This window comes from Malania oleifera, chromosome 5 (genome assembly GCF_029873635.1).
Source record: "Malania oleifera isolate guangnan ecotype guangnan chromosome 5, ASM2987363v1, whole genome shotgun sequence".
Lineage (NCBI taxonomy): Eukaryota > Viridiplantae > Streptophyta > Magnoliopsida > Santalales > Ximeniaceae > Malania > Malania oleifera.
Genome location: NC_080421.1, coordinates 40702675 through 40716890, shown reverse-complemented (window position 1 = coordinate 40716890; position 14216 = coordinate 40702675). Strand labels below are relative to the sequence as shown.

At 36.3% G+C, this 14216-nt stretch overlaps 1 protein-coding gene across 11 annotated transcripts; it reads left to right on the top strand.

The window, feature by feature from the left end:
* The first annotated feature begins 942 nt into the window (after positions 1-942).
* LOC131155323 (protein CHROMATIN REMODELING 8) lies at positions 943-13835 on the top strand. Of its 11 annotated transcripts, none has more exons than XM_058108375.1 (8): positions 943-1067; positions 2252-2384; positions 5913-6473; positions 6642-7047; positions 8836-9700; positions 10424-11033; positions 11362-11829; positions 12664-13835. In XM_058108375.1, exons 2-8 carry the CDS (start codon positions 2292-2294, stop codon positions 13345-13347), a joined length of 3687 nt encoding a protein of 1228 aa, XP_057964358.1. In that variant the 5' UTR covers positions 943-1067; positions 2252-2291; the 3' UTR covers positions 13348-13835. The 11 variants fall into 11 exon arrangements, with proteins under 11 accessions (XP_057964358.1, XP_057964352.1, XP_057964350.1 ...); XM_058108369.1 differs by having other exon boundaries at positions 943-1081; positions 5910-6473; XM_058108367.1 differs by having other exon boundaries at positions 950-1198; positions 5910-6473.
* Positions 13836-14216: the final 381 nt, after the last annotated feature.

Here is a 14216-nt window from a genome sequence, read left to right as displayed (position 1 = left end):
GTTTTATAGGACAGTTATAAGACTAGATATACTATATGGATCGGAATGTTTGGCGACGAAGAAACATAATATGCAAAAAGTAAAAGTTGCTAAGATGAGAATACTTAGATAGATTAGTAGTATAACATTGAAAGATAAATTAAAGAATGAACATATTCGTAGTAAGTTAGGTGTAACTTCTAAAGAAGATAAGATAAATGAGGAACGACTCATATGGTATGGACACTTGCAACGTAGGCCACATAGTGCACCAGTGATGAATGGTGAATTAGTTATTGTGGGAGGCAGTAGAAGGGGTAGGGGTAGAACTAAAATAACTTGGGAAGAGATAATGAGTAAGAATTTAATATCATTGAATTTGTTAAAAGAAATGATCCATGATCGCTTAAATTATTGAGAAATGATTTATATAACCGACCCCACCTAATAGGACTTAAAACTTGATTTTGTTATTGTTGAACATTTAAAATTAGAACATACCTTGAATGAGTAATTTTGAGAAATATTGAAACTCTTTAAAAATTTTCAACATTTTTCTCATTCCTTCCTTTGCAAAACAATTAGACTGGCATAGACCCCCTCCCCCTTTTTTTTTTCTTAAATTATTATTTTTGAGCCCAACTTGTCTATTTTTTTTTATTTTTTATCAATTCATCTTTTTCACAAATTTCTTATTTTATTTTATAACCCAAACATTTTGGATAGATTTTGAAGTTGAATTGGATTTGGATAAAATATAATATATTATTGTCTTAAAATTTGTCATAATCTAGTCATATCCAAATTCAAAATTCGTAAAAGTATTTTAAAATCCTCAAAATGTCTTTTTGGAAAATTAAAATAATTTTGAAATTATTTTTCTAAAAATATTTAAAATACTTTAAAACAATTGATTTTAGTTTATTACTTTCTTATAATAATAATAATAATAATAATACCCGCCCGGTCGTGGGTGGACCGCCAGACAGAAGAAAAGCACTAATAAAATCAGATGGCCCCGTGTGCGGACGCAGAGAAAGAGTTTTGATCGGGAGATGGTGGAAAATTATCCGCACCCCTGAATCTAGGTTTTGTTTTTTCGGTAGTGCCTGTATCTAGGGCTTGTACTTTCATTAAAGACTTTATTTTTTCGGAAAATGTTGAATTAGAATTAATCATAAATGATATGATTTTTCCGATCATTCCATTACAAGCTTCCGTAAGAAATCGGGCATTTTATTTTATTTTATTTTTCCATTCAGCGAATGATTTTCTAGGTATCGTTTTCTTCTTTGCATGTTTGCTGCTTTTGTTTTTGTAACTCAAAATAATTGTGTTGATTGTTCATAATACAGTGCTGTGGCGTCATTGAATGATCATGTTGTAATGGGTAGGGAGGAGGAAGAATAACGAGAAGAAGTTGATTTCTAGCAGCTCAATTTTTGTTTTATGTTTTGTAAAATAACAACTAATGGGTGTTTCGGTGGATTTTTTTTAATGTTCTTATTCCTGTGCTGTCGGAAATGTGTGCTCATTTTTTATACTTAAGTTGCTTGTGAGATCTGTATGCATCAGTTTTATCGAATGTAATTTGATTTTCTCTGTACTTCTATTCCACTGTTGTCACAATAATGACAGTTGAAAATGGTATGAAAAAAAATAGAATTTTCCTACCAGGATGGGTAGTGTCACTTAAATTCTTTTTGCCATTTGGGAGCGGAGCTCTGCTGGAATCTATATGTGTATCGGATAGACCCAAGTGCTGTTGAGTTTGCACAAAATGGGTTTGCTACTAAAAACTTTTTCTGCATAATAATCGATCTCTGCATTGCTGTGATGGATAAGACTTTTCTTTTAACTTAATTTGTGTGATATGGTTTTCCAATACATAAGCTGGACAATTCGGGTTTTATAAGCATTCAGTTATATAAATTAGTAATTTTTTACAATATCTTTTATGGTCAACCCCATTTGTTAGCATGAACAGATTTCTTTTGGTGTTTTTTTTTCCCTACCAATGAGAAAGAACTGAAATGGAGGCTATGCATGCGCCTTTAAGTCCTGTATTCATGCATAGTAACCAAACTTGTTCCCATAGGTTAATTGACATTTAGTTAAATATAGAAAGAAAGAAAGAAAGAAAGAAGGTTGTTCACTTATTCCCCAAAATCTGATGTGCTTAACTCTAAAAAAACAATTCTAAAATTAAATTACCCACTTGTACCGGTGAATCTCTAAGGTTGAAATGTCTTGAATCTGGTCTTTTTATCAGATGTATCTTGATGTATAAGTGAAATGCTTGGTTGGAGTCAATGGAAGAAGAAGAAGAAGATCAAATTTTGTTAAGCACTTTGGGTGTTGCATCGGCAAATCCTGAAGACATTGAAAGAGACTTATTAGCTGAGGTATTAGTCTGTTCTCTCCTTCCCTATACATCTGTTTGCATGCGTTATATGGTTCCGTAGTTTTTTAGTACTGCAGTTTCTGAAATTCCCATTCTGCTGGGAGTTTGATTTTTTTTTTTTCCATTTTTTTTTTTGGTGCTTTCAAAAGCCTGCCTGATGAGTGGCATTGTTTCTTACGAACAACAGGCTTTTAGCTCGCAAGTGTGAATTAGACATGTTTATGTTAATTTGAACTCAACCATTTTACTCTAGTTTTTTTATATTCAGTAAAACTTGTTCCATTTTTTATTTTTTTCCTTTTTTTTTTTATAAATAAAGAGATACATTTCACTAAAGAACACCAAGGGGGTGCCAACCCAAGTACAAACAATTATTTGCAAACCAGAAAATCAACAATGTCCAAAACAAGTTGATGAACTACATTGCTGTGTGCGCCTTCGTTGAGGGGTTGGAGGATATAGAGAAACATCCTTCTATGGTTATAAAATTTCAATGTCTTAGGGGTGATACAGCTTGCGACATCTGAAAAGTATTTCATAGGATGACATTTTTGGGAATCTAGTAGGCATTTGAAGAAGATGACCATTGCAACTCGATATTTGTACAAACGAAATATAAAGAATAACTATATTTTGAGCATAAAAACCTACTAAGAATGTACCAAATGAATCCATGTTCCCAAAAATTTCAACAATCATAAATGTAAAAATGTTCAACACTCAATAATTTAATTAATCAAAATAATTGGGGACAATATAGTATCCAACTAAATTGACCATTATATTATATTATTATAACATAATAATATTATGTTCATTTCTATAATAATTTATTATTTTAAATATAATATGCTATAGTACTATATTATGGGGACAGATGTCCAACCAACCAAAATAGTGAGGGGGCAGTCCCAAAAGTAAGATTCCCTTGGGAATGGGATTCATTGAAGCTTACCTTGGGGGAGGATGGGATGCCCATGTTTTGTGGGAATCCTTTATTCTTAGGATTGTTAAGATTTCTCCTAAGTCAGATTTTGGTGCACAAACAAATGTAGGAATAAGAAGTCATGGGCATCACATGCCAGCAATGTTGTTGGAAGATGCCAAGAACCGATGTCCCTTCAAAGTTTTAGCTTATTTTCTTCATTCTTCATAAACAATTGTTAGACCCCTTAGCAAGATGCTTAAGATTTGGCTGCCAAGGAACCTGTTGAACCAAATTTCAGGGTTCTATTCCCACGACCTTCAAAAGGTAGAAGTACTTTCTCCTTCCCTTTGAGGTCACATGGGCTTTAGCTTGGGCTACTTGGTCCTTTGTCTTGTGGCTTAGCTAGATGACCTTGTAGGTGGACATGTTGGACCAGTGTTCTTGTGCTAGTGGTTTGTCTTTTTAGTATTCTGTTGTATTTTCTTTTTATTTTCAAAATTCCAACGGGAGTTGCTAGTAAGATTGAGAGAATTATGAGAGATTCTCTTTGTTCAGGGGTAGGGAGTTTTAGGGACCATTTGGTGAGATGGGAGGTGGTTTGTAGGACTAAGATGGAGGGTGGATTTGGGTCTTGGAAATTTGGTGTCTAAGAACACGGCTCTTATGGTTTAATGGCTTTGGTGGTTCCCACTAGAGGTTTCTTCCTTGTGGCAAAAAGTTATCAAAACAAGTTTGGACTTGATTGGAATGGGTGGTATACTAATTTGGGTTCTAGATGTTCTTTGGAAAGCTCGTGGAAAGCCATTTCCCAGATTTACTCTCTCTTTATTCCCCATAGCAAATTTGTTTTGGGCAAAGGCTGTAATATCCATTTTTGGTAAGACCTATGGCTGGAGAATGCTGTTTTGTCCAGCTCTTTTCTTCACCTATTGCGCCGTAGCTCAGGGCAAAATGATCCCATTTCTTCTTTTAAGTCTAGACTCTAGTGGTCCATTACCTTCTTGGGATTTTCACTTTGGGGGATCCTTGATTGATAGGGAAACTATTGAGTTATCTTCTTTGTTGGTTATGTTGAATAATTTTAGGGTATCCTTCGAAGATGATATTCGATCCTGGTTGTTGGATTCTTCGGGTGTTTATTCTTATAAATCTTTCTGTGAATTCTTTGTTGGTACTGATTTCTCCTTTCCACTTTGAAGTTATCTAGAAGGTCAAAATCCCCCCTAAAATCAAAGCGTTTCTTTGGTTTGTTGTGCTTTATACTAATGACTTGCTGCAGATTAGGAGACCTTTAAAGGCTCTCTCTTCTGATATATGTATGCTTTGTTTTGATTGTTCAGATTTTGTTTCACATCTTTTCTTGCATTGCGATTTTGCATGGAAGGTTGGGAACAAGATTTTCAATTATTTTGGAGAAAGTTAGGTTTGTCCAATGATAGTGGAGGAGTTCTTGGCTATCTTTTGGGGGTTTGGTAGGAAGAAGGAATTGCATTATGGAATTGTGCTTTATTTGCAGTGTTTTGGGTTTTGTGGAAGGAATGTAACTTGTGTATATTTTCAGGGAAGAAATTATATTTGTTATTGTGGGAAAAGGTTCATTTTATGGCTTCTTTATGGGGTGTGGCCAATGGAAATTTCAAGGGGATGTGTATTTCAGATGTTCAGCGTGATTGGCAGTCTCTTGACTCTCTTCTTACGGTGTGCTGATTTTCTTTTGCTGTCTTTTACATATTTTATTTTTCTTTTATTTTTCTTTTTTTTTTTGTGGGGATTCTCAGATTTTATTAACGATATGTCTTCTCTCCTGATTGTTTTCTCTATCTAATGAATTTATTTTTCTATATAAAAAAAAAAAAAAACAGAGAAGATAACGAACCAGGTAAACAAGTGCTGCAATGGCAATTGGGCTTAAATTGTAACACCCGCTGTCCAATTGCAAATTGATTCAGAAGGAATCAGAAATGGAAGGGGGGATTTTTATTTATTTATTTATTTTTCGGATACAGTATTTTATTTTTTCAAAAGAATTTGATACATTGTGACAAACTACCGCTTCAAGTTTGATGACTGCTAATCTTATTCACATAGTAAGCCTTGAGTAAATCATAGTGGAAATTAGACTAAAAAGTTTATATTTGTGCCAAATTTTATTGAATCAAACAAGTGAGCAGCAGGCTTGTAACTTCCAAAGAAATTTAGGTTTAAATTAGGGACAGGACAGGCTAGAGCACTAAATTCTAAGGACAACCCAACTCTAAGCTTGTATTATGTAGCATAGTGAATGCACGCAGCACAAGAAAAATGCCAAAAGCAAGGAATTATTTTTTTTGGTAGAAAATCTGAAAACTAAAATTTGATCTCTAGTTGTGGGCATCAATTTATGGGCATCTTATATTTTTAATCAATTTATATATTATTTTGAATTAGTAACCACAAAAAGACAATTTTCAACAATGTTAACTACTGGCCATGACAATCAACGATTAGGTGACTAGATCTGCATGAGAATTCACATAGGTTGTGGGTTGTTTTAAAGCCTTGTTTTTGAAATAGATTTAGTTTATATCCTGATGATTTGACAGCAAGATCTTCAAATAGCAGGCAAGAAGCAATGTTGGGAATGACAGTGAAGATGGAGGAAACACCAAGGAACAACATTTTGACAAAAATTTACAATCATCATCAACTGGCCAAGCAAAACTCTATAGTAAGTTGAGGGCTGTAGAAATTGAAATAGAAGCTGTTGCATCTACTGTTGAACAAGTGAAAGATGTTGCAAGAAACGAAGTCCACAGCACTACTGCAAATGACAGAAGGGGAGAAGGAGATGCAATAGATGATAAAATTGTTTCTCAGAAGTCTTCTAGTGGTTTGACCCTTCAGCATGCCCTAGTCGCTGATCGACTAAGAAGCCTTAAGAAAACAAAGGCTCAACTTGAAAAAGAACTTTCAGAGTTCTGTAATGACAATCCTTCTGAAGGCATTGAGCATGATAGCTTGTTACAAACTCTGGTAAGAGAGGAGCCAGCACCCAAGAGAAAGTTAAAAGAAGTTCAGAAATCAAGCAAAAATTTTAAAAAGCGGAAGAAAGTTGTTTCATTTGCAGAAGATGTTGATTTTGATTCAGCGTTGGATGCCGCTTCTGCTGGATTTGTTGAAACTGTAAGTTAAACTTAGTTTTTTAAAATTCTACTCTTTGTGAGTTCCTTATGGTATAATTTAAGTGATTGATTAGTTACTACTGCAATTGGATGCTAGAAATTCTTTGAAGTTTATAAGAAAAAAAATTCCATGGGAGCTTATCAGATATTGTTATTATTTTTTTATTAGGAAAGAGATGAGTTAGTTCGGAAAGGAATTTTAACTCCTTTCCATAAGCTGAAGGGCTTCGAACGCTGTCTTCAGCAACCCGTGCAATCTAATAGGCAGAATTTACCCAAAGAAGAAGATGAAATTGATCAAACTACGTCTGCTAGCATTGCTAGAGCTGTGCAATCAATATCTGAGGCTGCACAGGCTCGACCAACAACCAAGCTGCTTGATGCAGAAGCTGCACCTAGACTTGAAGCACCTGCCTGCCCTTTTCACAGGCTAAAAAAACCAACAAAAGTTTCCCTGTCCCCAGAAAGTGAGACAGAGAAGAAAAAAGCTGGAAAAGGGAAAAAGAAAAGGCCTATACCTGGCAGGAAATGGAGAAAATTGTCATCTCGTGAAGAAAAATCTTCAGAAGAAAGTGGTATGTTTATTGTTCTCAGAAGCGTGGAGCTAGCATGTGGTTTGCATTTTTTTTTATTAATATACTAGCTTGGTACCTGTTCTTTGTAGATGCATGAATCTATTAAGTCAAGTTACCAAAATGTTCTTTGTACATGAATAAGCTATTTGTTTTAGAAGATGAATCACTGGAAAGGCTGACAAATGTGATGCATTTTCATGGTTTCTACCCATCATTTGTTTTCTATCCCACCCTGTGGTGCTGTGTATGATTACAGTGTATGCAACTGGTTTGAGCATCATCTATTTATTAAAACTAAACTGAGACTTATATTTTGACTGCATCAAAATGATAACACCTACTTTCATGAATCGCAAAATGAATTAAAAAACAAATGGAGGAAGGAGGGCATCATGGAAACCAACAAATGATCATGAAAACAAAAATGATGAGAAAACTTAGCAGAGAAGAAGGGACTTTTACGTGGGGTACGGATGCAGGTAATCTGGCTTGAGAATGTTAAATAGCAATACAGCCTCTCTGTGTGCGTATGTTTGATAACCAGCATTGCAGATTATATGAATCATCTCTTGGTCATAGGTATGTCTCCTAGGAGATAACTTAGTGGTTAAAGCTTGGATTCCTGGTCCCATGTTCAAATTCTGAGATGGATGGGAGTATAGTATGGGAGATTGGCTACCTCTGTTGTTTAGACCAGTGTGGATCTCCAATTAACTCTCCCCAAAAAAATCTCTTGGTAATAGGCATGGTCATTTGTGTTGAAGTGGTGTGAAGTGTTGTGGGGATCTATTGGTTGAAGGTGTTAGGAAATCTCTTTTTGAAAGATGTTAAATGGGAACCAATGAGAATGGTGCCAATGAGGGGCAAGTGAATGAGAAAGTTCCTGATGGCTATACTTCGTCCCTCAACTGGTAAGCTTCTGAAATACATATTTATTGGTAGATTTCCTTAACTTCTTTGTGCAATAATATTTGCTCACTTGGAGTGAAAATGAAAATGTGCGGTTATGCTATGTTTTTGGTAGTTTATGAGATTCATGCATATGAGGAGGCATTTTTTTTTTAAATCGGTGGATATGTTTACCTCCTCTACTTCAGGTTTCTACTCCAGCTTCACATTGTTCATTCATTTCCAAGTTCTGTATTCTTGTAGTCATCTAGTTTAACATCACCATCTCAGTCGTGTCTCAGCATAATGTTTGTGGGAGGTGGGGGTTAGCTGGTGGTTTTAGTTGTATTTGTAGTAGTATAGCTGATGAATAATTGTCATATTTTGCAATATAATCTTTTTTAATCAGCTAGATCTTATGATCTCTGGTTACTTTACATGAATCATGTCATGTTATGGTTAGGTAGATACATTTAATGAAAGGCCCCTTATATTATACAGTTGGAACTGAGTTTTACAGAGGTATCAGTCCCCATATTTTGAATGCCTGATAGCAAATTAATGATTACCCAATCATTAATGCATAATTCTTTGAAATGTCTCTTGTTTGGGCATTTCGTGCATAGTGTCCAATAGGAATTTTTTCTTCAACCCTTTACACATTAACACTCACATGAACTCATCTAGACACGTGTTCTCTGTCTTTCCATCCTGCTCATTGGTTGCATTTAGTTGCTTTGAGGTCTACATTGATGATATATCGTGTTGACTTAAGGAATGTTAAAAATTTATCAGAAAAGAGATTTTTATTTTGAAAACCCTCATTTCCGTTCATTCATGTCTTTTCAAAGAACCATGTAGCAATGCTTTTTGGTATGAAAATAGTTATTTATTTTGCAGAATATGGAAGGGATAACTTGATTGGTAATGAAGAAGAAAACCAAGAGGCTGTTGCTGTTGAAGATGCTGAACATCATTTTGTAACACTTGAAGGTGGGCTGAAAATTCCAGAAACCATTTTTAGCAAACTATTTGACTACCAAAAGGTGGGTGTACAGTGGCTATGGGAACTGCACTGTCAAAGAGCTGGTGGAATTATTGGAGATGAAATGGGTCTTGGTAAGACTGTCCAGGTTTTATCTTTCCTTGGAGCATTGCATTTCAGTAATATGTACAAACCAAGTATAATTGTTTGCCCTGTCACGCTCTTGCGACAATGGAAAAGGGAAGCACAAAAATGGTACCCAAGATTTTGTGTGGAGATGCTACATGATTCAGCTCAGGATTTTCCTAGCAAAAAGAAGCAAGCCAAAACATATGATAGTGATTATGAAAGTGATGAGTCACTCAACAGTGATACTGAAGGAAATCTATCTTCTAAGCACACGAAAAAATGGGATTCTTTGATAAATCGAGTGTTGGGATCAGACTCTGGTTTGCTTATCACTACGTATGAGCAACTTCGGCTGCTTGGGGGAAAACTGCTTGACATGGAATGGGGTTATGCAGTATTGGATGAAGGACATCGAATTCGAAATCCAAATGCAGAAGTTACTCTAGTTTGCAAACAGCTACAGACAGTTCACCGAATAATAATGACTGGTGCGCCAATTCAGAACAAGCTCACTGAGCTTTGGTCATTGTTTGATTTTGTTTTCCCTGGAAAGTTGGGGGTATTGCCTGTATTTGAGGCAGAATTTTCTGTTCCTATATCTGTTGGTGGCTATGCTAATGCTTCACCATTGCAAGTCTCCACTGCTTACAGGTGAGCTATATGATATCTCCAAATATTTGAAAAGCTTCTATTTCTGATATATGTGTCAGTTTCATCAAATGTGTAACCTTATTTTAATAATATTCAGTATAATGATACAAGAGTTGTTTACAAGTATTAAGAATATTGTGAATAAATTTAGTTGTTCCACAAAAAATTATGATTTTTATGATTGCCTGTACTCCCTTTCAACAGCAATTAAAGAAAAAGCTGAATTATATAGTTGATTGTCATTTACTAATGCATTGTTAAATTGGATTTGCAGTATGTTAATTTTGTTGCTGAGATGAGAATGCTTAGATGGATGATTGGTATAACATTGAAAGATAAATTAAGAAATGAACATATTCGTGGTAAGTTAGGTGTAGCTCCTATGGAAGATAAGATAAGGGAAGGACGACTCAAATGGTATGGATACTTGCAATGTAGGCCTTATAGTGCACCTATGAGGAAGAGTGACTTAGTTACTGTGGGGGGCAGTAGAAAGGGTAGGGGTAGACCTAAAATAACTTGGGAGGAGATAGTGAGTAAGGATTTAATATCCTTGAATCTATCAAAAGAAATGGTCCATGATCGCATAAATTGGCGGAAAAAGATTCATATAGCCGACCCCACTTAGTGGGACTAAGGCTTGGTTTTGTTGTTGTAGTATGTTAATTTTGAATTGTTTCTAGTGCTGAATAACTTCTGAATTCTAAACTTGTCATTGTATAGGTGCGCAGTGGTCCTACGTGACTTGATTATGCCTTACCTGCTCCGGCGCATGAAGGCTGATGTGAATGCCCAACTTCCGAAGAAGACTGAACATGTCCTGTTCTGCAGCCTTACTGCTGAGCAGCGATCTGTATATAGGGCATTTCTTGCTAGTTCTGAGGTGGAACAGATATTTGATGGAAATAGAAACTCTCTTTATGGAATTGATGTCATGCGTAAGATTTGTAACCACCCTGATCTGCTTGAGAGAGAACACTCCTTCCAGAATCCAGACTATGGAAATCCTGAACGCAGTGGAAAAATGAAAGTTGTTGACCAAGTGCTTAAGATGTGGAAGGAACAGGGCCACCGTGTTCTTCTTTTTGCACAAACTCAGCAAATGCTTGATATTCTTGAGGGTTTTCTGACTGCTGGTGACTATAATTATCGAAGAATGGATGGTCGAACACCCATAAAACAAAGAATGGCCTTGATAGATGAATTCAATGACTCAAATGAGGTGTTCATTTTCATTTTAACAACCAAGGTTGGTGGTTTGGGGACAAATCTAACTGGTGCGAACAGGGTAATAATCTTCGACCCTGATTGGAACCCATCAACGGACATGCAGGTATCGTTTGCAATTGCTTCTTTGAGTTGTTCACTTTATTTTAAGTGCATATACTTATATTTTAAAATTTGCCCAAAGAGTCATGGATTTTGAATATATGGAATCTTTTGTCTATATAGTGGCCGAATTATGAAATTGTCTAAATTTTACTTATCACCTGCATTGGATGACTTTCCGCAGAATGACTAGTAGTCTCTCACAATCATAGATTTGGAATTTTTTGTTTTGATTTCAATCAGGACTGAACCAATTCTGGAAGTGAAATTTAAAACCTTGCTTGCCTGTGAAAACACGTTTGTAAATTGAAGGCAACTGTTGCTTATAACAGGCTAGGGAACGTGCTTGGCGCATTGGTCAGACACGGGATGTAACAGTTTATAGATTGATCACCCGTGGAACTATAGAGGAGAAGGTGTACCACCGGCAGATTTACAAACATTATCTTACAAATAAGATATTGAAGAACCCACAACAGAGAAGGTTCTTTAAAGCCCGGGATATGAAGGATCTCTTCACTTTGAATGATGATGGTGAGGGTGGTTCCACTGAAACATCAAACATTTTTAGTCAATTGTCGGAAGATGTAACTGTTGTGGGCATGCAAAAAGACAACCAGGATAAGCAGAAATCTCGCAAAGTGGCAGCAAGACATGCTGATGATGCTGTGGTTGACAAAATCAACTCAAATGCTAAAGCATGCAGAAGGAAGGGGAAAGAAAAGGCTGATCAGACTGAAGGTGAAGTAGATGATGAAACCAATATTTTGAAGAATCTTTTTGATGCTCATGGCATACATGTAAGTTCCCTGTTATTTGCTGTTTATTCCCATTATTGTGTCAATAAAACCACATGTTTGTATTCATGTTCTTTTTGCAGCATCATCATGAGAATGTGTGCGTGTACATGAATGTTGTCTCTGTGTGTGTGCATGTCTGTCTCTGTGTGTGTTTGTGCTTGGCAAATCTGTTCCTCATTGATGTTTCATCGCACTTGAGAAAACTGGAAACTGGAAACCACCCTGCCATTTCCCTTAGCTTCATTGGGTGTTCCTCACAACTTTCAATAGAAAAAGAAGACAGTTTAATAAAGAAGATAAAATGTACAGACAGGAGAATAAGACGTCCTCGTATGAGAAGAAGAAAACAGAAAAGGAGAAACTACGATCATAAGACCACCTTCCAGCCTCGCTGAAGATCCAAACCAAAAAGAGAAACCCCTTTAGAACAGCCAGCTGTGAAGGACCTGCCAAATGCTGAATTCTTTCCCATATCAAAGGATAAGTGGTTTTGCTTCCTGTTAAAAAGCAAGAGTTCCTTTCCAAATTCCAACCAAATCCTCATAAAACTGCAAGATCCCACAACTGCATATGACTGAATCATCTCCAGTCTCTACTCTTCCCAAAGCCTGTAAATCTATTAATTCATAAATCCTTCACTGAATCTGAACAAACCCAATTCTCTACAAAAAGTTTCGAACTTTCAGTTGTGGAAACTACTAAGTTTTTGATGTGCTTGATAAGAAGCATATTCTAAAAATAATAGAGATATCAAACCGTGTTTTTACAATGTCCTGTTAATGCCCCATTTGTTTTATTTTCCTTCCCCAATTGCTGATGTTTTTCATCCTTCAGAGTGCCATGAACCATGATGTTATCATGAATGCACATGATGGAGAGAGAATGAGGCTCGAGGAGCAGGCCTCCCAAGTTGCACAAAGAGCAGCAGAAGCACTGCGCCAGTCACGACTGCTTCGAAGTCGAGACAGTATATCTGTCCCAACATGGACAGGGAAATGCGGAGCTGCTGGTGCTCCATCTGTTCACCGCAAGTTCGGCTCAGCTGTGAACACCCAGCTGATTGTCAAGTCTAAAACATCAGAAGTTTTGTCCAGTGATGGAGCATCCAAACCAAACGCATTTGCTGCTGGGGCGTCAGCTGGAAAGGCTTTATCTTCAGCTGAATTACTTGCTAAAATTCGAGGGAACCAAGAAAGAGCAGTTGGTGATGGTCTTGAACATCAATTTGGCTTGGCTACACCTTCCACTCACGAAACAAAATCAGCCAATACCAAACCTTCTAGATCACCCCACAAGATATCTAGAGTGCCGCCCGAAGTACTGATTCGCCAGATCTGTACGTTCATACAACAAAGAGGTGGGCGTACCACTTCGGCCAGCATAGTGCAGCACTTCAAGGACAGGATAGCCCCAGATGCTCTTCCCTTGTTTAAGAATCTTTTGAAGGAAATAGCCACACTAGAGAAAGACCCAAATGGGTCTTCCTGGGTCCTAAAACAAGAATATCAAGAAGAATAGTAGTTTTTGTAGTTGCCATTTTTGGCCCGGTGGGCGATCTTGGTGGTATTTTTTTCTACATAAAAGAAAGATGGAGTTGTCGCATTCCTTGCTGTACCCCTGCTTCTGTGAGAGGTAAAGGGAAAATTTTATTCCCCGTGTCGTTTGCTGCAATGCTCCTTGCTACACTGGAGACGGCTCTTCAAATTTGTAGAGCCGTTAACTGCCCCAACCTGCTCAGAGCCAACCTGAACGGTTAGTAGGTACCCATTTTGCCGTACATAGTAAATATTGTAGATTTTGTTCCTCAATTTAGAATGTTGCTTTTTTGTATTGACCGTGAAGGAAAATCTCACATGTAATCAATTTTGTATATATAGTCGACGAGGAATTTTGCGTCAATTTAAACACTCAAAATGTCTGGATTTATGTCTTGTGCTACTCGTGCGACTGTGTATTATGGGCGATTTGAATTTGCGATAAAAATCGAAATGTTTTGTGGATGGATATTTTGATTATTTTTTTTTCTAGAATTATTTTGCTCATTTTTAAAGATAATTAACCTGTTTAAATTTTGTAAACTAAAACTGCATAGTTTTGTTTGACATTGAATATGATAGGATGTCAAATGTGAAATTTAGGAATGCTCATGCTTTATTACATGTTATAGATTAATAAAATTTGGTTCACAATATTTTGTGAGAACACTTTTTTTAATAATCCAAGTCAAGCGTGAATTTGTAGTTTTAGTATATAAAAAAAGGATGGTAAGATCAGTTTCACATCAGTACATTTTTTAAAATAATAAAACTGCCATTTATGATTAACACCAATATTTTGTGTATTTATTTACTTATCTTTACTGCTAATTAAGGGAACATATCACTTCC

What these genes read in the sequence shown, in the direction of transcription:
- LOC131155323 (XM_058108369.1), top strand. Translation starts at nt 2,292, where the DNA reads ATGGAAGAAGAAGAAGAAGATCAAATTTTGTTAAGCACTTTGGGTGTT. An exon ending in CTGCTGGATTTGTTGAAACT is followed by an intron (nt 6,474 to 6,641) that starts GTAAGTTAAACT and finishes TTTTTTTATTAG; the next exon opens with GAAAGAGATGAGTTAGTTCG. An exon ending in ACCCATCAACGGACATGCAG is followed by an intron (nt 11,034 to 11,361) that starts GTATCGTTTGCA and finishes TGCTTATAACAG; the next exon opens with GCTAGGGAACGTGCTTGGCG.